The sequence below is a fragment of the Canis lupus genome, chromosome 7 (assembly GCF_011100685.1).
Source record: "Canis lupus familiaris isolate Mischka breed German Shepherd chromosome 7, alternate assembly UU_Cfam_GSD_1.0, whole genome shotgun sequence".
In the NCBI taxonomy this organism is placed as follows: domain Eukaryota; kingdom Metazoa; phylum Chordata; class Mammalia; order Carnivora; family Canidae; genus Canis; species Canis lupus.
The window spans coordinates 22,447,544-22,473,056 of record NC_049228.1 but is presented as its reverse complement, the minus strand read 5'-3'; the positions used below and the strand labels follow the sequence as shown (position 1 = coordinate 22,473,056).

General features: G+C 42.8%; 1 protein-coding gene across 2 annotated transcripts in view; it reads right to left on the bottom strand.

The window, feature by feature from the left end:
- Positions 1–25,513, bottom strand: part of ASTN1 (astrotactin 1) — a 296,944-nt gene that overhangs the window by 174,184 nt on the left and 97,247 nt on the right. For both annotated transcript variants that reach the window (XM_038542419.1, XM_038542420.1), the window contains exon 2: positions 11,840–12,027. In XM_038542419.1, coding sequence (XP_038398347.1) covers positions 11,840–12,027 — 188 coding nt within the window. The remainder of the gene's footprint in view (positions 1–11,839; positions 12,028–25,513) is intronic.

Here is a 25,513-nt window from a genome sequence, read left to right as displayed (position 1 = left end):
GGGCCAGCAGCTTGGCAAATCCCAGGATACCTGGTAAGAGGCCCCCCTGGGCCACAGGAAAAGGCTCACAGCCACCAAACTCCTTTCAGCAGGTCAGGATGTTGGGAAGGGACAGCTCTCTCCCAGGACAGAACGGCCTCCGTTCAACCCTGCCTATAGGCACACGAGCCCACCATTGTCCCCACAGACCATCGTCTCATGTTCATGAAGGGAAAAAAGGAAAGCAGAGTTGCTGCAGGGGACAGAATAGAGTTTCTCTGCATATTTCTCTGAAGTCGGTTTTAACCAGGGGTTGCTAGTGTCCCATACATCCTTCACTTTCATATTTCTGGAATGTCAGAGGTGGAAGCAACTCGCAAGTTCATCCAGCCTGGGGTTCCCAAGGCACAGTGCCCACAGCCCATCCCTGCTCCTGGCTGATGCCACGCCAACCAATGGCTGGTAGGGGTTTTTAAAATTGTATTATTGTATAAAATAATATTTTTCCTAACCTGTACTGTAATAATTAATGGTAATGTCAAACCCATGATTTTATTGGCATTTTCATCTAAGGATAAAATGAGTTCAAACTGGAAAAGCGTCAATGTAAATAAAAATATTCAGAAAATACAAGTAGAGTTTGGAAAAAAAATATATGGCGTAAGTAGAATGCCTTATGTTTTGAGAATGCTCATTTACAGTTGAGGAAACATTCTGGAAGGTGAAGACGTTTCTCTGCAGTTTTACAGACTTTTGTGGGGAAAAGGCCTATCACAAAAGCCTCCTGACTCCTAATCCAGTGCTCTCCTTGTCTCCCTGGCCCAGTATTTATCACTGTTAAGGGAAGAAGAGGAAATGCAGCCTGGATGAGTGCAGCCCAGTTGAATCACTGTGCTCCGGAAATTGTGAGCAGAGCCCTGGCTGGGACATGTTGGTGCTGCCCATCCCCACCACAGGTGAAGTCCAAGGGAGGCAGTCGTGCCCAGGACAGGCTGGAGCTCTCGGGTGCTGAGGCCACTGGCTCTGATCAGCAGACCCCAGATGCGGCCAGCTCAAAGCCCAGGGACGGTGACCTGGCTCCATGACATTTAAAATGGAATAAAGAGAATAAAAAGAATCAAATGGAATGCTTTAACCTCACTGTTGGGATGCAGAACCCTCCTGCGTTTGCTCTGTGTGGCAGCTTACCTCCCTTCGTAAGGATGTGTCTCAGTTCCAGAAATGTCAGATTCTGACATCCTCGCTCTTATACGTCCCAAATGCTCATATGTATTAGCCCCAAGCCTTTCATCTTCTTGCTCAGACAAGATATAAGAAGGGAGGAAACAAAGAGTTGAGCCCTTTATCAAACACCTGGTGTCTGATCCTATGTCTTCTTTATGGTGGTTTTGGGAGCAGCAGAACACCCCTTAAGTTCACCTTAAGCAAACCTTAGCATTGGAAGCCATGCCCAGAAGTCCCAGATACCGCTCCATGAAGCACCCACTGCTGTCAGCCACAGTTCAATATATCAATTAACTGAGCATCTGATTCTCCCAAGTTAGAAGGCTACTTGACTCATCTCTTGCTATTCACGGATGTCAGCAGCAGTGACAGAGGTATCGGGAGGATCATAAATAGTAAGGCAGCAGCAGGAAGCCTCCTGACCTCCTCAGATGTGCCATGGAGACTCCTGTGCAGCCTGCAGGAGAGCTTCTGACATCCGCCTCTCGTGGAGGCAAGACTTCCAATGAACTTGAGCATGTACTTGACAGGGTATGCAATAAGGTGGTTTTATGACATGAGGTCTTAAAATGTCTCGTCCACCTTCAGCCTCATAAGCAAGGCAGGCAGCCACCACTAACTCTTAAAGTCCTTACATATCACAAACCAAATGTATCGTGACATGTCTGGAAGCATAATCTACTTCTCTGCGTGTGTGTACACTTAAATTAGGTATTTCAGTCTAAGGGGCTGTTTTAACATAGCTAAACATTTCACAAAAGTCTGCTGTGTATGTCAAAATCGAAACCAAGCAGGAGCCATCAGCTTCACAGGGAAGAAAAAAAAATTGCACACTTCCTAATCGGTATCTTGTTTATAATTCTCTTGTCAAGTCTAAGCATATTTTTGTTTTCATCAACTTTGTCTTCGCTAAACCCATCAATACTCTCAGGAGAGGCAACTATGCTTGCATTTCACCTGAATTTGTGCCTTGAATTTGTAGCAACAATCTTTGTCAATGCCTGCTTTAAGTGACAATAATAATCAATCTATAGGAGTCTGACTTAAACTAGCAGACTATTATCTTTCAGTCTGCAAATGGGGCCTTATCACTTCTGCCAAGTTGTTAAGATTTAAGTCTCTGTTTAAGATCCGTAGGTAAAAGAAATGTACTAGATCAGGATCAGCAAATGATGGCCTATAGGCCAAATGGGGCCCACTGCTTGTTTTGTAAATAAAGCTTTATTGGAACACAGACACATTTATCCATTTACTTATTGTAAATGGCTACCTGGGCACTACAATGGCAAGAGTTGGGTAGTTGCAACAGAGTTCATATGGCTTACAAAGCTGAAATATTTATCATTTGGCCCTTCACAGACCCCCGGCCTAACTTCCTGCCATTATCCATGGGCACATGGCTCTGTGGGCACATGGCTGACAACATCTACTACACCCAACGCTACTCTGTCTTCACTAAGCTTTCGGAATAAGAACTCTGAGTCTCTCCATCGATCGTGGCTGTGAAGGTCACCTACCAGTCTAAGCCTCCTTCTCTCTGTCGTGAATGCAACAACCATCTTTGTATGTGTAGATACCTGAGCAGAAAAATAATTCCCATAATGACATCATTTGGTTTAACTAAAAAAATAAATAAATTAGTGAAGTTCTTCCAGGGAAGTTTGGAGCTGGGATTAGCATCCCAAACCATAGGAGAGTTGCTAGGAAACCCTGTAAACAATGAAACAAAAGTGGCTTTACAATGCCCTAGATGTACAGGACCACGTCCCAGCTTCGTCACTGGCCTGCTCTGTTGCCCTGAGGTCTTTAATTGCCCCAGTCCTGTCCCCGAGCACGACTCCTCTAGGACTCCTGTAAAAGGTTGCTATGATCCCAGCTGCTTTTCTGGCTCTCTAAGGCAGTGGGCCCCCGGGTAACACACTGCACACAGAATTGTTACAGGCAGCTTGCATGACACCCCAAGAGTTTACCTGGTGAATATTTACTGGGCCCTTCCCATGGGTCAAGCACCATAGGAAGTGCTTAGTAAGAATCATCTCATTTAGTCATCAAAACAGCTTCCAGAATCTATTATCATTCTTACTGTATAAATAAGCAAAGTGAGTTTAGTGAGATTTAAACAATTTTCCCAAGGACACAAGAAAATCTGGTAAGTGGTAGAGCTAGGACTTAAGCTGGTCTCTCTGACATCGAAGCCTTGCTATAAACTCCCGTCCTATAGTTCAATATCACGGGATTTACAGTCTTCACTGGCTTCTTGGCTTCTCAATGACCTTTGTTCAGAGTCAACCCCAGGCTTCTTTGCAATGCTTAATCCCTTTGATCAGTACAAATCTTCACCTTTTGAAGTGGCTCAGAGATTCCACCATGATGACACTTTGCCCAGTTCTCTATGCTTTCCTAATTTTCATCAAGTGAAGGGGTTTCTACTGTGCCAGCTAAAAGAAGCAAAATTATTCCATAGCCTGGAAAATTGGAGAAACTGGTTGACCCTGATGCCACCCAGCAACATAATCCTAGCAGAATGTAGTCTGGAGTCAGATATACTTGTCTTTTTTTTTTTTTTTTTAATTTTTTTTTTTATTTATTTATGATAGTCACAGAGAGAGAGAGAGAGGCAGAGACACAGGCAGAGGGAGAAGCAGGCTCCATGCATCGGGAGCCTGATGTGGGATTCGATCCCGGGTCTACCAGGAACGTGCCCTGGGCCAAAGGCAGGCGCCAAACCGCTGAGCCACCCAGGGATCCCGGAGTCAGATACACTTGTCTTGAATCCTGGTTTCATCTGTATGACCTTGGATTGGTGATTTACTTTCTCTAAGTCTCAGTGTTCACATCTGAAAAGTGGGTATCTATTTCACAAGGTTATTAATGGGAGTTGATTGATATGATGCACAACAATGATCCCATTCATAGTCTGGGACATAGTAGGTGAAGTATGAGCTTCATTACTATGAGTTTTACCAGTTCTTCAGATCGATTTAGACCTCACAGAGATTATAACTCTTGCTTTCAAAAGGATCTTCAGGGACTTTTGGAAGTAAGTACTTAAAAGTAATTTGTTGGCTTCTATATCAAGTGAGCTAAATTGCTGAACAGAGTATTACATCATGTTGTTAAAAAATAGTATCCTTGTGAAAATGTGGCCTCTTAGCTATTTTTCTTGCTGTCTGGAGAAATGGGGGCAACTTTAAGGCCCCTATGAGCTTCAGGAAAGAGAAGAACAAAATTGTAAAGAGGATGTAAAAAATGTACAGAAATGGAAAAGAACACTCCACCTAGCTCCCAGTTCTGCCAAAGGCCATCCTCAAATATTAAGTGTTAATAATATGATTAAATATTCCTTGAAAGCAGAATGTTGTCTTATTAATTTTCTACTCTTTAGTAGATAGAATGTCTCTATATCTATAAATAAATCTAAGGAGATGTGTGTGTGTGTGTGTGTGTGTGTGTGTGTGTGTGTACCTGAAGCCTGAGAGATGCTGGTAAATAATTAATAGCTAAATGAATGAATGAGTTAATGACCCTTTTAAATCAATGATAGGTCAATAATGCTTTTAAAATGTTTTTTTTTTGTTGTTGTTGTTGTTGTTTCTAAAAACTTACTGCAAAATTGGGAAAGTATGTATATGAAGAAGCCTAAGTTTATTATTCTATGACTTTCACAATTTGAGAGTGGTAAGTCCCTAACTGCTTTCTTCCCTTCCCTGCCAATAAGCCTGCTGCTGCCAGCTGTGAGGTGGTGTGGCTGAAGCCAAGGTTAGCAGGTGGGTGTAGCCAAGTTGAACCGATTCTGAGCTTCTGGGCTTAGCTACCTGATGTAGCCACAGGAAGAACAATCTATATTCTACCTTGGTTGTGAGTCCTAGTGCTCACAGAGTTATTAGTCTGGAAGCAGCAATGGGGAAAAGTGTCAGAGGAGTCTCAGCAGTCAAAAATGGACAAGACAACAGAAGCTGGTAAGAGGACTTGTAATAAATACACACTGGGCACTCAGTATTGTCCAAAATATGAGCTGGGTGCTTCTTGGCATATAGAGTCTAGACTCCGCCAACTACCTCAATTTAGACCCTGGATCTATAAAATAACTGTTTAACTTTAGGTGAGTTACTTTGCTCGTCTGGCCCTCAGTCCTATCATGTGTAAAATGGGATCATAACAAGGCCTAACCTCATGGTGCTATGATGAAAACAAAAAAATAAGGTGATATATACTAAAAGTACTTAAGAGTAGTGTCTGGCACTTGGTACATACAAAATAAATAAAACTACAATGATGAAGATGGTGGTGGTGATATGGTGATGATGATGATGATGATGATGACGATGACAACGGCATATTTCACTCCTCCATGCATCTCTACAAGTATATGCCTACTGTATTGAACAAGTAAATCATGGAATCATGGCTTCTCAGACTCTGCTAAAGAAAGTGGTTCTGAGCTGGGCCTGGAGCAGAGCTAGTCATGTCCTGTGCCACCTAAGCCAACCTCCCCATAACTATAGCCAATAGGAGAAGGTTAGGGTTATATCCTCCTATGGGATAACTTGATTAGGAAGAGCTCTGAACAAACAGGAACTACAGTCACTAGCTGGTCCCTCTGCTTGTCTCCCTAAGGAGTCAGAATTAAGTGGAGGAAAGCAGGGAATCTGGCTGCTTCACACAAAGCTGGAAACACTGTAAAGCTGCAAGGATCAGGGGGGTGAGGTGATCTGATGAGTAAATGGACAGTACAAACATTTAAGAGCATCAACATGGGAATGAGATATATAGAACAGACTGGACAAATGAGCTAATTCACGGCAACAGGAGCAATGAAAATGGACTCCAAAGAGCCAAACCACAAACTGCTAAGGCTGGGGGCTGACAGATGATTTGGATCCCCCACACAACCTTCCAGCTCCAGGCTTTGTGAAATTCTGCTCTGGGGATTTTTTCTTTTTTTAATCAAGATGATTCCTGTCTATCTTACCTCTGTGTGAATTTTTAGTCAGACTCCATTACAGAGAAGGCCCGAGTGGATTTCCATTCTCTGAAACTAAAAAGCCTAAGCAGTGAATGTATCCATTTCACAGATTAAGTAGAAAGCTTCCAGAAAGGTCAGCAGATTACCTGAAGTGTTAAAGCCAGGTTCTAGAGTTCATCTTCCAAACCAAAGCCCACGGTTTCTTTCCTGCACACCTCAGCTCCCACTCTACAGGAATATGGGAGGGCAGCCAGACCTTGCAAAAAGCTGAACGACTGGAATGGTTGATGGACTCACATGTTCCTTATGTGCCAAACCGTGGTGCCAGGTGGGGAGGTTTATAAACCAACCTTCCCTCAGCACTTGGGACAGACCCCCAAATGGGCCCCGGCAGGTCATCTTTTGCGCATCAGTCTGCCAGAAACAATCCAAGAGCAAGGAGGTTTCGTTTGTAGGGATCTTGCTGATTATTTTAGGAACTGCCCATCATTTTTGTAATGGAAAGCCAAGTACACAGCCATGGCTTTGGAAAGGGGTGGGGGTGGCCAATAAGTCAGTCCTGCCCCATGATGGATGGCTTGAATTGCATAGGAAAGTTCTTTAGACTGAATCGATTATTACTCTAGTTCTAGCCTTTGTGGTAATACAAGAGATGTTTCAACTGTTCCATTTCCTTCTGAAGATCAGAAAGATTGGCCCTGATAAATCAGGCATCCTCAGTTGAACTAAGCAAATAATAAAAATTGACAATAAAGATGTAAAAGTGACCCCCATTAATGAATTTGCTAATGAACTTTTGTAACAGATCAGCTGAAGGCAAAAGAAATGGACAGAAAAAGCACCTAGCTCTCCTGTGCCCATAGACAATTAACTGACGGCCTTGGTGGCACAGAGCAATGACTGTGCTTAGCACTGCCCTTCCATGTCCATAGACATAGAGCTTGAGGAGTGCAGCAAAGATCATTTTAAGCAAAGTCACAGGTGATGTGCAGGCAGCTGAACAGAACCTGAGCAAGGATGCACAGGTGAGAACAAGGATGGGGCCTCTGGCACAAAATTGTCTATGGTCCCAGAAACACAATCCCAGAGGCTCCCACAAGTATGTTCCTCAGGTTTTGTACTGACTCGGCCCAAGTGTTACATCCCCAGAACGGAACCTCTCTGCAGTTCTCCTACTTCCTGGACACTGGGAATCCTCCCATGTAGCCACTCCTGTGGCCTCTTCTGCCTCTGAACCTGTTTTCTGCATTGTTTCTCCCAAAAGAAAACTGCGTTGAGTGCTCAGCTGGGGCTCCCAAAAACAAGGGACCTGAAACACCCAGAGTGCCAGTAGTCAAGGGCAACAGGAACCTGCAGACACTGGCCAATAGGCTCTACACAGCCAGGGCGGGTGGTCTTGAGCAGCACTCAGCCTTCAGTGAAGGGCTCTAGTCATCGGGGAGATTGACAAACACTCAGAGATTCTTTTTCTTCCACAATTGTGAATTGTGCCTAAGAAGGGTTGAACTATGAAAGATTATCTACTGGTGGGAGTTATGACTGCAAAATATATACATCAAACTGAAGCATTTTTGAAAGGTTACTCACTGTGAAAAAATGTATTTAACCAACCTATATGCATCGAGGAAGTCTATTAACACTGCCATCTTTAATTACAAAGATGAAATATATAGATAATACATTAAAATGCTATTATGCACATTCAATTCTTTTGCATACTTTAAGAAGAAAAATGTGGATCATATGGTAAATTAGCAAAAGTACAATATGGAAATTTAAATCCACAGAGTCTGAATATCTAATGTAAAGTTGTATTAAAACCTGATCTTCTATGCGGTAAACAGTTTGCTTATAGCTGAAAAATTCTTTGACTTCTGGATTGAAATTCACACATCAATTTTCTTTTGATGACTTTGCTTTCACTTGTTCAAGAGTTTGCAAAAGAGTATCCCTGTGTACCTCAGTAGTTTTAAATGTCAATTATCTTGCAAAATTCAAAATAAATCTCTTCAGCCTAGTTTGAATCGTGCAGGAGGTTAAAACACATTGTTTGACCCTCAAAGCAATAATATAAGATTTCAGGAGGGAAAAAGTACCTCTTTGGAAAAAATAATTCAAAAATTTTAGGATGTGATTGAAAAATAAGAAAAGCAAAAGGTTTTTCAAAGTTTCAAATTGCCAAGTTCCCAACTGAGGTATTGGTTTTCTGCAAGCCCACAATTTTGCTGATGGTATATTTATAGTGGGCACAGTGTAAGAGAGGACTCACCAATTCTCATTCATGGAGTGTCATATGGATACAAAAACGGTTTTCCTTTGCCTTTCAGTCTCTCATTACTTATACTTTGTGTTTAAAACTAAACTTGGTAAATGCAAAATATAAAAATAAACAGTGGTCCCTGCATTGAGCAATATGGATGAGAAAAGTGTAAATACAAAATGAGAGGAATGTAAACCTGAAGGTTTTCATAGAACCATTAATTCCCTCTGCACATATTGGAAATATTTAGAATTACCAGTTAAGCTTTTAAATATACATTTTCTCAACAAGAGAGAAAAAGGTTGGGTGTATTCATGTTTTGATAATCACTTTAACTTTTCTCTTTTTCAAATTATGTTATTTGGATCCAAACAGAAAACCGCATCAGTATCGATCGTTAGAGTTAATGAAAAATAGCTCTGCTATTGTCATTTCATAACTAACAGGGTTTGGGTAATAAAATTTCATGTAAGTGCATTCTGCTGCCCAACAGTGTTACTAGTCAAAGGACTGCAAAATCTTCTGACATTTATAATGCTCTCTTTCCCGATGCCTCAAATGGCTGCCTACTTTACCTCCAAAGGATATAGTATAAAGGGTATCAGATAAAGTCTACCAGTCCCTCAGTCTCTTAAGAAGAAGTCATCAGAGATTCTAGGAGTGACGTCTTCAAACAGGATACCCTCAGGCTTGATTTCTGAGCTGAGGGCAGACACACAATTTCAGACTTTGAAATGTATCTACAATAGAATGTTAAGGATAGGAGAGGTGATGTGTGAGGGTGTCTGGCATGGAATGAGAATGGGGCAAGGGAAGGTGGCAAGCCGGGCTGGAGGAGACTCCACTGACCACATTGTCTTTGACAAGGATGGGAGGGAGTATTTATATCTTCACTTTACCTTGGTATTCCTGTTTTCTTACAGAAATCAAAGGCCTTCCTGAATTTTTCATGGAGATGTAGGCCTATCCACATAGAAGAGGTCAAACCACAAACACCAGACTTGCCTACACCTAGCCTTTGCCCATGCACTTTTAACCTCTCTCCCCTCTAGCTTAGTGAATATAACAGAATAAACTGAAGTAAAACTGAAGGAATAATCTCTTCCATTTTACTTGGAAGACAGAACATCATTGTTGGTCTGCCATGGGTGACCAGTAGCATATGAAGGAAAGATTTCAGAGACAGGTTGAAGAAGGCTGACTTTTGTTCTCTTTCCATTTCAGTGCCCATGGTCCATTAATCCTTGCCCAGGAGGGCCTCAAAAAAAAAAAAAAAAAAAAAAAAAAAAAAAAAAAAAAAAGCTTTAGTAACATAGGGATTCTCAAAGGGGTTGTTATATTTTAAGGGCACAGACTATGTCCTCAAATCCTTCAGCATCCTTGATTGGTGCATTTCTATCTTCATGGCCACCCACCCCCACAAACATGCATGCATGTGTGAATACACACGCACATGCATGCACATATGCACATATATAACAAACATGCACACACATATACTTCTCCAGAAAACTTACTGGAGTACATCATTCTGAGGACAGAAAGTAGGATCCTTGCTACAGTAAGATGCGAGGTGGCAACTAGGACCAGCTTTAGACTATCTTTCCATGGATCTTCACACTACTCCCCCAGCTCCCACCAACACACCTTCTGACACATTGACTGTCTTAACCACCTGTACTCAGGGTCTTTCTTTCAGACACAATGGCACCCAATATTAGTTCCTGGGAATCTCTATACACTTTTCTAAACCCTAAACATTTCTTTGGTGTGATGACTCATTCTTTGAAATGGTCTTAGACCAAAAGAAACAAAACAAAACAAAAACCATCCACGACAATGACTGTTTTCCGCAATGACGGGGAGATGTGAATGGCTGGTGAGAAGTCCACTGCTGTGCCTGTCTTTTCAATCAGACCATATCATAAATGTGAAGACAACGTGACCTCGAAGCCTGTCACTCCAGTCAATGCCAGCATTAATTCGGCTGATTTGCCTTGTCTTACCACTCTCTGGAAACTACAAGCTACATTAAAGAAGACAATGTTCCTGAGAGAGGAAATGCTAGTTTTTAATTAAGGATGTACAAGTAGTGTAACTGCCTTATTATAAACCTCAATTCATTTGTAAATGTGAGGCATAACAATCTCACTTACCTGCCGGCCTTCTAACACATCTACACACAGGCTTACCATTTGCTCTTCAAGGACTCTTTTCTCGACCATGTAGTTTAAAAATAAAGTAGCTTGTGTATATGTGGGTAATCTATCAAGCCAGTTATTCACAGGAACACCAGTTGAGGAAGCAGTGGAAGACTTACATTCTGAGATTTTGTCAGAGATTTTATGGAGAGAGTTCCAATGCCAAATATTTGGGTGATGGAAATTTTTATATATCTAAAATGTGCTCAGATTCTCTCAATCTGATACACACAAAACTAAATAGCATGTAGCACTGGTACCAAAGTAATAGATAAAGTTTAGACCAAGACCTAGATTGGTGTTCTGTAGAGTTTCATAAACATGAAGCAACCCACGCCTTCTGGTAATATGTCCCATGAAGTATCAGGCCAACCTCTCCAGCCTACTCTAGAAGCAAATGATGTATTGGTTTTACTAATATAATACTAATATATAAAATACACACCATAAGCGAAACAGGCATTTTCTATCTCGATCAGAAAATTCTTTCATTTCTTCCACAAATATTTATTAAGCCTTAACTATGTGAATACATTAAGTGCTAAGAATATGTTAGTGAACAAAGCACCACCAAACAAAATGCTTGCCGGTCATTTTAGCACTTATTTTTGAGTGAGATTCTAAAACACAAGTTCCTAGAATTTTAGGAAGAATCTTCTAATTTTCTCATGGCCTCAAATTTCCGAATAGGGGAAAAGATGCTGATGGTGACATTCCGAGCTAGTCTACAGAGAAGGGCAAGTATGTATTGACATGCCCTTTGTTGTAAGAGGTGAGAAAGCCAAATGCTGACCTTCTCCCAGCCGGGAAAAGAGAGAAGAGGGCTTGGTAGCAGAGAGCAGCTGGGCAATTTAATCATTCAGCAGACATTTATGGAGCAACTGTTCTAAGATATTCTGATATGTTAGTTGAATAACCCCTTTCTAAGACAATCCACTACCCCCATCTGATATTGTCTCTTGTTTGTAAAAGTCACTCCATGTCTAGGCATGTTCCCAAAGAGAACAGCTGGGTAATGGCATAGAAATAATTGCAACTTTTACTTCACCATAGGCGGAGACATTTTCCACAAATGGGAAATTTACTTATTAACATGATCAATGATCATTGTGCAGTGGGTTTTGTAGAGCTGTGTCTATGGCCCCAAGGCTCTTAATGGCAGGATAACATAAGACACGGCCTGAGAGGCTAGAGCCACACTGCTCTTACCATGACAGAGATGTGCAGGATCCTCAGTTCCTCTTCTGCTGACTCATGCTGGGGTTCTTCAGTTGGGTCTTGTCCAGGAAGGCTGGGGGCACCATCTTGGTGATGAATGTGAAAAAGCAAAGTGCCATTCTCCAGCCACTGCTGTCTCCAGCGCACCAGAGGGATGTCTTCTGTGTTCCCTGAGATCTCTAGAGGACAAACACCAAAGGCACAGGTCAGACTTCTGACTGGACCACTCTGAGTCTTATTCCTCTTCTTCCTAGACAATGGTACCAATTTGCCAGCTGCAGTTAAAGACAATAAAGGGTTTCAGCTATAGTTAGGTCAGGTTTACTGCTGTTTCAAATCTCAAGGAAGGGAAGAGGCCCTGAGAAAAAGAGAATTATCCCCCATGGGTCTTTGCACCATAAGCTAGTGAGCTAGGCTCTCACCCATTGAGAAAAACACCAAGGTGAAAATTCAAATTCTTCCCCATATTTCTAGGATCAATAGCATCCTTTACCCAGCACAGTTGGAATACCCTGATAACCCCTCGAGTAAGTACAAGGTTGTTTGCCTCTTATAAATTTGAAAATGTGAATTCCCTAGCAATTACTCCTAGACACCAGTGAATCTACCAAGGAGAGAGTTGGTAATTACCGTGCAGAGAACTGGGCACGTCCGGAGCAGTCCTGAGGTTACTGCCGAGCCACTGGGGCTGACAGGATATTTCTAAAACCACAATCATTTGCTGCAGAGCCCACTGGAGATGTGTGATACTTGCTGTGGCAGGTAATGTTTTAATTCCCTTTAATTTTTCTCTCATCTTTGCAGAGCAGAGGCGGTACACGGGGAGGAGGTGGTGAAGAAGTGGGTCCTTATCACAGACACAAGCACTCACCTGCTCTCAGGGCTCTAGATCCAGGCACTAGACTATCATCAACAATTAATAACAAAGACCAAAACCCTGCTACATACTTCACACTGTGCTAAGGTGCTAAGCTGCTGTTACAGAAGCATGCTATTAAGAGTCTCTCTTGCTAACATTCCTAAGCAATATCATATTGGAGCTTTGAGACATCCCACCACAGAGAGACCTGATTAACCTAGCCTCTCCTAAACTTCATTTGTCCCCCATATCATTTTTTTTCCTTAACAACTGTTACCACCCTAGGGAACTAATATTCTGCTGAACACACTTTGGCAATGCATTGCTTTATAAAACTTCATTTTTTAAAAGGCATGTCGTCTTATCCCAAAATTTATCACCTTTGACCAAAAAAATAATTCCATAGATATAAAAAAGATTTAATAAGACACATTTAGAATAGTATTCTCATCAAGTACCACACCATAAAGAGGGAAGCAATTTTAAATATTTATGGAGTTTATAAATATCTTTCACTATTTGTAGGAGGGCACAAATTATGTTCTACTTTATTTATTTACTTATGTATTTATTCATTAATTTACTTAACAGATACACATTGGGCATGTATTATGCACCAGGCACTGTTCTAGGCACTGTGATACTAATTAAATGAGTCCCTCAACAAGTTCTCCAAAGCAACCCACCCTGAGTGAATGTGAATGTGGGAGGTGTTACATCGTGTGCATAATGACACCATGTGGAAATGCAGAAGGAAAGAGTGGGCTTGCCTATGTTGAGGGTGGAAGAAAGGGAAGAAAGTAGCCTTTCAAGATTATTTATTTATTTATTCATGAGAGACAGAGAGAGGCAGAGACATAGGCAGAGGGAGAAGCAGGCTCCCTGAGGGAAGCCTAATGTGGGACTCTACTCCAGGACCCTGGGATCATGACCTGAGCCAAAGGCAGATGCTCAATCACTGAGCCACCCAGGGAAAGTAGCCTTTCAGAAGAAAATACTGGCATTGGGCCTGGAAGGGTGAGTGGATTTCCTTTTAACAGGTAGAGAAGTGGCAAGAAGACATTCAGACACTGATATGAGAACTAGAAGGAGGAGGAAAAAGAAGAATACTGGTTGGTCTTCTCAGGGTAAAGTCAGTGTCAAGAATTCATATGAGCCACAGATCCTTAGCCTATCCCTGAAAGACACAGATAGTATTCCCTACCTCTTCCAACCTCCAGCCCAGGGAGAAGAGTAAATGAGCATGAGTAGGATGACAAGGGGACAAGATGGTCAGAGCTCCCTTTCATCCTCGGCCCCTCACTCAATCACCTGGAACACTCAGGCATCCCAGTGGGAGGGCAGGCTGCCCACATGCTGGGAGAGTGACCGGTACAGGCAGCCAGGAAGTTGCCATGGGTGGAGGGTGTGAGAAGTGAAGCTCCCCTGCATCTGGGTCTTAGTTCTTCCATAGGCACAGCCCCATCTTTTGAGTGAGGCGGTAGGTGACACAGGCCTTCCCCCTAAGGAGGTGAAGAGAAACTCCCAGGTGGGCCTCCCAGCAGTCCAGGCACGGTCACTGCAAGTTCCCGTCACAAGCCCTTCCCAACCCCCAGTCAAACCTTCACTTCTGAGCACCAAGAAGGTTCCTCCTGGGAAACACACCCCTCCCCCAAGTCCTTTCCTCCACTGCAGTGGAAACCAATCTCCTCACCACGGACAGTAATCACGAGCACTAACAGCTCCTAATAGAGCACCAAACACCCTAATTAAATCACCCAGGGCAACACGTGTTCAGCCTCCTACCCACACCTGCTCTTCGCCAGCCCAGAATTAATTCCACACACGTTGGGTGGGTGCCACTTCAGCCCTTCCTGTAACTCTCTAGAAGGAATCTAGCACCTCATAACTCTAAAGCGCTTAAACTGATTTTTTTTTAATTTCCCGAGAGACCCTCATCAAAAAGGCCAGGCTCATTATCTCTGTTTTAACTGTGGAAGCAAGGATGAGTCAACACTCAGACCAAGGTTATGCCAGCATGATACAAAACAGGGGATAAAACTTATCAAATCCCCTCCCCCCCAACCCACACCAGATGGCATGACCCATAAGCAGGCACAGAGAGAAAAAGCACTTGAGTATGGAGTCCGTGTGGTCTTTTAGGAGTTTCTGTGCTGCAATATTTTAATTTGTTGTGCAAAGTCTTAGCATTCCATGACTTCTTTTTAAATTGAGATAGAGCTCACATACCATAGCATTCGCCCTTTCAAAATATATTTGTATATTCACAAAGTTGTGCAGCTGTCACCACTCTAATTCCAGAATATCTTCATCAGCCCAGAGGGAAACCCATGCCTACTGGCAGTCCAGGATAATTTCTGAGGAGGAAGGCATTCTACTCTTGGGTTCTAGGAGTGTTGGTTCTTCTACCAAGGAAAGAACAGGTGTGTTGGGGGTATTGACAAAATGCTCCCTCAGGGAGGTGTGCTGAGAGCACAGAATCTCTCTGACCTTGGCTTCCAGGCCAGTGTTCTGAATCTCTTTGTGAGTTATTCATGCCCATCCCCATGGACAGTAGTATCCAGGTTCAGCCCAGGCCAGACTCATTGTAGAGGGTAAAGGGTGAAGGAAGGAGGGCACCATGCCTGTCCAGGAGGGCACCTGTCATTTTTGAAATTCAAGATGATTACAGAATCGGGCAGCCCAGGTAGCTCAGCAGTTTAGCACCGCCTTCAGCCCAGGGCCTGATCCTGGAGACCCAGGATCAAGTCCCAAGTCGGGCTCCCTGCATGGAGCCTGCTTTTCCCTCTGCTGTGTCTCTGCCTCTCTCTCTCTCACGCTCTGTGTCTCTCATGAATAAATAAATAAAATATTTTAAAAAGATTATTGCAGAATGATATCTTCTTCCTTGGCTTTTTTCCCTGACCTGGCAGGATCTGACACGGGAGGGCTAAAATGCTACACCAGGAACTTATTTACTTATGCCGTATCTGCCCTAGGTCAACCAATGAAAAACCACAGGACGCAGTAAATGTTTTGTGAATTGCATCGCCAAAGGGGCTGAGATCAGAGCTTGAAACATCATCATAATCACGATGGTCTAGATGTTCACAGAATATCTCAAGAAGCAATGCTCAGAAATTGCTTTACCAAGCCTTCCCTGAGACTTCCAAGAAGCACAGACGGGAGGTGACAGTTACTCTAGCACAAGGCTTCATGAGGTCTACAGATAAGGCGCACACAGAGCCTTTGCTACCATGTGCTAAAAAATCAAGTGCCAACAGAAATCTTCACAACCATTTCAAGATACCATGGGTGGGACAGGAGCCACAGCCACCATCACACTGTGGGACTGAGATCTCCAGAAAGGTAAGGCTGTCCTTACTTTTAGCATGTCCATTCTTCCCCTATACAATAGGTTTCACATCTCTCAGCACCTCCCAAATTCTGGGACTGCCTGGAATACACAAACACCAGGATGCCATTTATTCTTGTATACAACGAAGATTTTTGGAGCACACTCTATTTGCCACATTCAGCAAACTGTGCCAAATGGTCCCTGTTCTCAAGGAGCCTTTGATTTAGCAAGCAACTGAAGACATGGCCATGACTAAGTACTCTAAGCAGCATTAGCAGTGCTGAGTTGAGAGGGTGGCACCCAGCTGGACATAAACCCATAGGAAGGGCTATAATGGGAAGAGAGGCTGGAGGCGACTCCAGAGGAGGAGAACAATGTGTACAAAGAAACAGCAGGATGATGCCTATTGGCAGAATGGTGGAGTTTGTACAGAGGAATCACAGAGGACCCACTGAGGCTAGAAATGTAGATTGATGTCAACTGTGAAAGGTGTGAATGCTAGTTTAAGGAGTTCTAAGCTAATGGAAAGTCACCCATGGTTTTATTAAGCAGAGAAGCAAATGAGGCCACAATTTAGAAAGATCAAGACCCAGAAAGAGAGAAGCAGACCAACTGGACTCATCCCAGTCTCACAGTAACTCTGATCCTATGTTCTGCAGTGACCAAAATACTGAACTGGAATTCAAGAAGGCCTCGCTCTGGGCTAACCTTGAATGAGCTGCCTAGCTTTGAGTTTTCTCATCTGTAGGAGAGGGAGCTGGATAGATGAATTTCAAGACCCTTCTGTAACTTGACATTCCATGATTCTAAGTCCAGAACAGTGTGTTTCACATGACCACTTAGACAAATGATAATTTCAATGTGCCAAACAACGTCCAGTCTTCTCTCGGGGCTCACTGGCATTCCACCTCCCCTTTCCCTCTGAGCACAGGGTGGACGGGTTTGGGCTGATTTCATCAGAGCCTTTAAGAGCCAGGCCCATTTCCAGACTGAACCTCAGGCTGGTGAGAAAGGTTCTCATTCATGTTGGTTGCAGATAGGTGGTCTCTAAGGAAGAAATCTTAGAACTTCTGCATGTAATAGGGAACCAGGAAGGTGGGAGCAGAGCAAACACACTAGAGAATAATCTGGGATGGGGAAAAGCACAGAGGAGAATGAGATAAAATCACTTTTAAATTAGCCTTTGTCATTGTTCTTTTTAGGATTTATTTATTCACTTACTTATTTTAAAGAGAGAGAGAGAGCACATGCATGCATACAAGTGCACATGGGTGCAGGGAACAGAGGGAGAGCAAAAGAGAATCTTGAGCAGACTCCCCACTGAGTACAACACAGGGCTCAATCCCATGACCCTGAGATCACAACCTGAGCCAAAATCAAGCATTGGACACCTAACTGACTGAGCCACCCAGGGGCCCCCTTAGTCATTGATCTAACGTTAGCTTGTGTGCTGTGAACTTGTAGTGCTTTTTGTGGGGTTAGCTTAGGATACCCAATACCCAATGCTTGCTACCAAAATTCCTTTACCAGACATAACAACTTCCTCATCCCATCCAAGTACCCCGTCTCTTCTTTAGGTGTTCTCCCCACCATGTGGCACATCCCTGAACTGAGCTGTTAAGACAACATAGCATGGTTGGTAGCATCAGAATTTCCTCAAAAGACAACTTCATTGAACACCAGATCCATGATGCCCTCTTTCAAAAAATTTGGCAATTTTAAGCCAAATGTGGACCTGAAATGGAGAAATTCTCAAAAATCCCTTAATTCACAGAATAACTCGGAATGACTTAGGGTAATCCTGGCTTTTTAGGCCCCTTTTTCACTCCTGGCAAGTTCGGGTTTCAAACTGAACCCAGCTGGGCCTTAATGAGTTTGCTCAGGTGGTGAGGTCAAGCCAGAAGGAAGAATTAGCTTGTCAATTCTCAGGCTCGTGTCAGGGAACCAGATATACTGACCCTGCAATCTTTCAAGGGTGACACCCCTGATGGCCATTACTGACTCTCAGAAGACCCTGTTTAGATCAGGATTTTCAAACTTTTTGTTAATCTTAGAAACTCTTCCCCAAAACCCAATCTCACCCAGCTTCTGAGGGGGTTTTCCAGAGCAGAGCTTGGGGAAGAACTCAATCAACTGGAAGACAAATAAAATGCACTACCACGAAACTCCCTGCTGTCAGGGAGGTAATCTATGCATTATCAGTTTTGCTTGGTTATTTCTCAATTCTCTTAAGTGTGATATTGTGAATAACCCCATATTCCTTATGAAAAAATTACAAGGGAAAGGGATCATCTCTAAAAATGGAATCTAGCCTTCCCTCCACCATGAGCTACATCAGCAGCTGTCCTCAGTTTCCCGGTGTGATGGAACTGAATGAAGCTCAGGACTTCAGCAGTGATGAACCAACTGTCCCAAACTAAGAATAACAAATGGGGCTTGTCCATCAGTGACTTCCATGAAGGCAACCATAGGTAAGCCAGTGATATGATTACCCCTCTCTTCCATTCTCTTTCACCTTCCTTCCTACCCGCCACCACCTGCCCAAGTTTGGAGTCTGAAAGATATTGATGGTAGGCATAGTTCCCACATGGTTTCATTATGGTCTTCCAACTGAAACGATTAACAGTGGTATTAACTTTCAACACCTTGGTAGGAAAATAACCTGCTTAAGTCAGGGGTTAATAACAGTAGAGGATCACTAATTATCCTGCGAATCTTTACCTTGGTATCAAACGTGACCCAAGTCTTTAATGTCTCTGGAACGACAGCCTCTAAAGACCCCAACTTGTTCTGTAACATAATGACAGCAGCACATTAGTGTCCTGGCCATCTGTGAAGAAAGATAAGGGACAGATGAAGAGCAGACAAAGGAGAAGAATGCAGAAAGGACAAAGTCAAGAGAAGTAAGAAAAGGAGACTAGCCAGAGAAGCGAGGTCCCTCAGGCTGTGTTGGCCGGGCCTCTACACCCCTTTGCCACAGGGACCATCTGGAATGGAGTTCTGAAGTGATATGATCCCACAGCCCAGAGTGGGAAACACATAAGATAAGGTGCCCTGCTGGGCCTGATTCAACCGGCACAGATGCCAGAAACACCAATTGCTTGCCTGAAGTCCAAGGAGCCTATGGAGGCCTAGCTTGGCAAACGACAAAATGGGAGACAATGAAGCCAAAAAATTCTTTTGTTCAGATATTCAGAGTCCAACGGGGAATGGGACTCTCATTGTGCTTCTTCTGTTCAACTCACTGTCTGCCATGGGGCTGGTTTCTTACCACCTCGTGGCTTGAGCCATGGCCATAGAGCTACACAAGCAAACACTTTGTAGCAAAATGGCTGAACATTTCAAGAACCTCTTTTTCAAGTAACCAGAACCTTCCTGACTTACAGATATGGAAGAGAAAGTTCCACCTGTGACTAGAAGGAAAACTGAATTTCTATTTCCTCTGTTTGCTGACATTTACTCTCAAAAAAACAAGAGTGCCTCAAAGCAGTAATGATTCAGTGATGAGAAACAGCATGGCAGGTTGAACAGAGCACTGGATGGTGGAGCTGGGAGAAGAAAGCTACTGTGATCTCTCTGGAGCTTACTTTTCTCAACCTCAAATGATGGGACCAGAGGGTCTCTAAGGACTTCCCAGCTGTGACCATGGTATTCCATGACCCAAAACCACACATGACACTTAGTTCTAGTTATACCCCAAATCAGGTGCAAACTAAGTATATTTCTGCATGCCAACTGGATAACTCTCTGTGGATGTTTCAAATCAGACTTTGCTCTTGGAGCCTGGGATGCTTCTAGCTCAGTCTATTCTGTCAACTTACAGAGTAAGGATTGGCTGTATGGAAATTCATGACAATGACTTCTGGGAACCCCAGTTAGTGGTTCCCAACATGAAAGAACCATCCACATATAGATGCTTCCAAATGGTTTCTGATGAGTTATCTACCTTTTATGTTTATGTGGACAACGGTAATCTCAGTAAGAAAACTTCACCTGATCCTCTCGACTTTAGAGAGCTGTACTCTAAAAATCAGAAATGTCCACTTCCTTTAAGGCTAGCCATGCACTCCACCTCTCTTTTTCCAGAAGAGATTTAAGATGGGCTAAAGTGAACCCACACAGAAACCAAGAGTGATCAGAGAAAGAAATAAGGACACTTGACAGTCTGTGGTATGTTGTCTTTGGGGCTGAGTGGGGGCAGATGATGCAAAAAAACAGAAGGTGGATTTTAAAATCAGACGTGATGGAAAGCAGCAAAGCTTTCTATGGATACTGCTGGAAGTAGGTCACTCTCTGCTACTCTGTGCTGGCTTGAATAGCAATCGAGCAACTACACGAACATTCTATTTACCTAGCCATGGAGATGAAAACATTCCTGTGGTGGAAAAATGCAGCCAAAAGGTTCTGACACAACCAGAGAGATGAGGAAGCATTCAAATGGCTTATGATTTCACCCAAAATGGTTTGCTTGTTCCTACTACAGTGTTTCTCTGGATCTTTTCAAACCTCTGCAAAGAGTTTATCCACATGATACTCATTAAAGTCTCATTTGAAAGGGAAAAAAAAAAGCCCAAAGCTCTTTGAAAAAGGCAGGGTTATCTGAGCCACAGATGTACTGGTAAGAAAAATTTTAAATATATCCAGCTTTATTCTCCACTGCCACCTGACTGACCTTTGTAAATTGAGATAACGGCACGCATTTAACAAAATCTGACATCAAGTAAGATGTGTAATAATATTTAAACTCTGTAATGTTAAAATATGTATTTACGGATCATTTCATACATTGTAATGAGAATAAGTCATTTTGAAGCTTGAGGTTTCATGATTGGAATTCTGATTTGAGCTTTGCAAGTCCTTGGGGCCCACTTTCCTGCAGTGTGGCATTGGAAGCAATATGGATGCCTGGGTTTTGGAAAGCCAGGGCACTAGATGGATGCAGAGTGATTGCAAGGATACTGCTTTCTCAGACCCAGTGGAGAGCTCTGCTCCTTCGGAATCCTCTCTCTTGTACTTTTAGTCCTTCGTGAACAAAGAGTTTAGTATTTGCTTTAATTCTGATCCTGAACTATTTCAATGAGGTCCCCCCTGTATAGTTCTCACTTTATGAAAGGGATGGGAAGAGAAAATGAGAACGACAAAAGATCACCTGTACACGGCTAAAAAAGGAGAAAAGCCCACTGCTTGTCCTCAACTGTCTTGATTCATCTCCATTTCTAATTAGTACTCATCCACTTGTATTTCTGTTCTTATCATCTGTGATTTAACTCGACAACTAATGATGTTTCTATTATGCACTGGCTAAGAAGCCCTTTCAACATTCACGAGCTACGTTAATCCTCAATGACCCTTTAAATTTTTTTTTAAGATTTTATTTATATATTCATAAAAGACACAGAGAGGCAGAGACACAGGCAGAGGGAGAAGCAGGCTTCCCACAGGGAGCCCGATGGGGCACTCGATCCCAGGACCCCGGGACCATGACCTGAGCCAAAGGCAGATGCTCAACCACTGAGCCACCCGGGTGCCCCCTAATGACCTTTTAATGTGGGTATTTATATTTCCATTTTACAGATTAAAAGTTACAGAAAAGTCAATCTCTTTGACCAAGTTCACCCAGTTCGTAAATACTAATTAGGAGAAAAATTCCTAGGCCCTTTGGCTTCAAGAGTACTGTTCCTTTCCACAATTTCCATTCCCACTCTTTCACTCTCCAAATCTTAACCACAGAATAATAGAAGTAAAGTACTTAGCAGTATCTGACGTCTGATGAAACCAGTCAACATCAATGTCTTCACTTGTTTCATACTGTTTGTCGTTGTCACTATTAGAATCACTCACATAAATTCCAGAATTGACTAATAATGCTTGACAGAGTCAAGTAAATGGTACTTTTAAATGACTCCAGCTGCTTAAGAGTTTTTATAAGTCTGGGAACCCCAAGTCCGGGAAACAGCTCAGGTCCAGTGAGGAACCTGGTTCAGGTCATTTGTGTACATTTCTCTCATGCCTACTGGCAAATGGAACACTCTTCAGATATCTCTCACAGAACCCCTACTCACATACCTGGGCATTAGGATCCAGCCATGGAGATTCTCACAGAGGGAGGCTGTACTACCCATGTCCATTCAAGGCAGGCATGCGAGGCTGGCTCCAATGAGGCTGCAACAGGCACGTGGCAAGATACTCCTGAATTCAGGCAGGTCTCCCCAGAGGTGTGTGGGTGTGGTGACTGTGGTCCAGGAAACCAGAAGGACCAAATGGAGGTAGTGTTAAACTAACAGTGGTAGGGGCACCTTCGGTGGCTCAATGGGTTAAGCATCTGACCCTTGGTTTCAGCTCAGGTCATGCTTGGAGTCTACTTGGGATTTTCTCCCTTTACCTCTGCCCCTCTTCTCTCTTTCTCTCACAAATAAAATAAATAAAATATTTTTTTAAAAAAACTTAACAGTGGTAAACTGAATCCTCTTCTGTAGACTCACCAGTGTGATTACACTGGTGCTTGTTATCATAAATGCCGAGAAGTATTGCAACTTAAGTGGAACTTTCCATTCTCATCTAAACCCTGAAGAACAAAGCTTTCTAGCTCATTCCTACAGACTTATGGGCTCATCTTGCTGATCATGAACATTGCTTTCTTGCATATATATGGCTGGGCAGATAGGCATCTCTCTAGGGTCTTCCCTCTAAACCATTTCCTCCTATAGAAGGTGGGAGTCAGGTGGCTTCTAAAGCCTCTTCTCACTCTAAGATTCCCTGATTTTATTTTTCATCTTCCTGTGATCTACAATTGCCATACTGGGAGCTGAACCTTAGGTTTCTACAGAACGAAGATGAAAAATGGTAATAATCTTCTGTATCTCTGCTGTGTTTTTCAGCCTGAGAAAGGAAGAGTGGGAGGGAATTCTATAAAGACTCAAGCATGTGAAAAATTCGTTATTATAATCACTGTGTTACAATGCGAAAGCTCTTTCTTATAAAGCCCCCCTCCCTTTTCATTCATCAATCCTGTGTGGTAGGTTTTACAGAAATAGAATCAGAAGGCCAAAGAGGGTGAGTGACGATCTCAAGGGTTAGAGCTAATGAGATGGAGATAACAGGGCTCGCATCCAGCCTTCTGACTCAGAGCTCAGTGCTCCTTCTACAAACGGGGCTGTCTACCAGAGCGATGTTTATTTATACTGAGAAATCATGAACCACTGTGCTTGTATTTCAGCTTAATGAATTAGATATACAGAAGATATACATCAATAGTAAACACTGTCAGGAGTTTGAAGAGTTTGGGCTCGGAAACCTGGGAATGAAATTGAGTTATTAACCAATTCTCACTAGTGTACAAATCACACGGCAATCTGATGTGATTCCCCTGTGACAGACTCCCTTGGAGGATCGGGTCTGCTTCTTCCTCTCTTTCAGTTACGGGTCTACAGACTCTCTCGACCTTGCCTTGGGCCCATTTTTACAGGCTAATTTGTGTCAGTGTTCATTACAATAGGGGTCAAGATGACCTTTAAGTGACCTGACAGACCTCCCCATGGAACTATGGATCCATGTGATAGTCCCAGTGATCATGGTTTAAAGGAATACGAGGTCCCTTGATCGCTCCAATATGTTGCTGCTTAAACAGGAATAAAAGACATTGACAGGACCAGTTGCTGACATCTTTCCACTTTTCTTCTCCTCTTTATTATAACCCTCTCTATATTCTGTCTTAATGCTGAAGCCCTCCCCTCCTCCTGAGGCCCTCTACACAAAACACACACTAAGGGGGCGATGGTGAGAAATAAGGAGTCAGGCACTGTTCATGAAGGACTTATTGTAGAAAACAGGCAAAGTCTGTCCACCATTTTGCACTCATCAGTGGCACCAATCCTCATGCCTACTTTGTTCTTCTCTGTTATTGTTGCTGGTGACTGCTCTGTGGGGCATGTCCGAATCTCTGACACGCCCCAGAGATTTCATATATACTTCATGGCACCATGCTCTACACAGGCCTAGTATTCATAAAGTGCTGGATTATATATGTATGATCATGCTGAATCTGCCAAAAATGAAGTAGGACAGTCAATAATTAATACTATTTTTCACAACACCTAACTAATATTGAGCTAAACACATACGTGCTCTTTAAGCTACTCGACAGCTCATAAGGTAGGTACTATTATTGCTATAGGATTACTACTATAGGATTGAGAGGTGAGGTGCAAAGAGGCTAGGTAACCTAGGTCACAGGACTTTGATACCATGACTCCAGAAAAGGAACACTCTCTTCCTGAAGCCTCACATTGTCCACTCACCCATTCTAAGTGACAGATCCAGTGAGGGATCATCAGCACCCAGGCCAACAAGCTGACTTCACCTCTTGCCACCAGTGACCAAGGAAGAGGCTGTGGTGAGATCAGTCAGGCAGATTCCTTGGAATCAGCTGCCATGGCCATGAGAATGGGGAGAGGTGAGACGTGAACTGGACCTGCTAATCTTGCTATCTATTCTCCTCCTTTGACTAGATCAAGTCAACAATAGGAAGGCACTGTATGGGTGTGTCATCAGCCCCAGCACCTACAGTATTAGAGGCCAATTCAGAACAATGGCTAATGCTTATGCAGTATTTACAACACAACAGGCTCTATCTAAGGGCTTTTGAATGTTTTGACTCCCTTCATCTTCACAGCCACTGCATGAGGTGGAAAATACTACAGGTTAGAGGGCTAAGGGTCAAAGAGGTTAAGTAGCTTGCCTAGCATCATACACTTAGCAAGTGGAGGAGACTGGATTCAAACACGATATCCAGCTCCAGAGTCTAAGTTCTGAACCACACACACATACACACATGATATATGCATATGCATATGTATATGTATGTATACATATATATACATACTATATATAGATATAGATATACGTGCTGTTATAAGACTAATTTATAACTCATCTATTTACTCACTGTATCTTCCTTGCCCCTTTCCTCCTGACTTTCTGTCACAGCCTTGTTACTATTCTTATATTTTAACTGGCATTACATTTCTTCCGGAGTTTCACTTTTAGTTTTCAGTAACATTCCACCCATATTTCCACTGCAAGATGACCTCCCATGGTTAGTTTTCCTTCTTAGCTGGTCCTGGCATATTAGTACCAAAGATCAGGAAATTAGCAGGTCGAAGTGACACTGATATTTCCATTCCCTACTTAGTAGCACTGACCCATTAATTAGGGACTGTAACTAAAACAATGTTAGTTGAGTTTTGCAAAATGAAAAAAAAAAAAGGTGCTGGGTGTACCTTCTCAGATGTACGAGCACATTCCAAAGAAATACAGCTATAAATTTCATAGTTTCATAATCAAGCCATTAGATTGAGAACACAAGTGATGGCAGTTGAAATGAGCTGGTTATGAAACAAGTCAGGACACAAAAACTAGAACTTAAGGACTGCTGATAGCTTCTTCATCCAGTTCTCACTCTGTGGCCAGA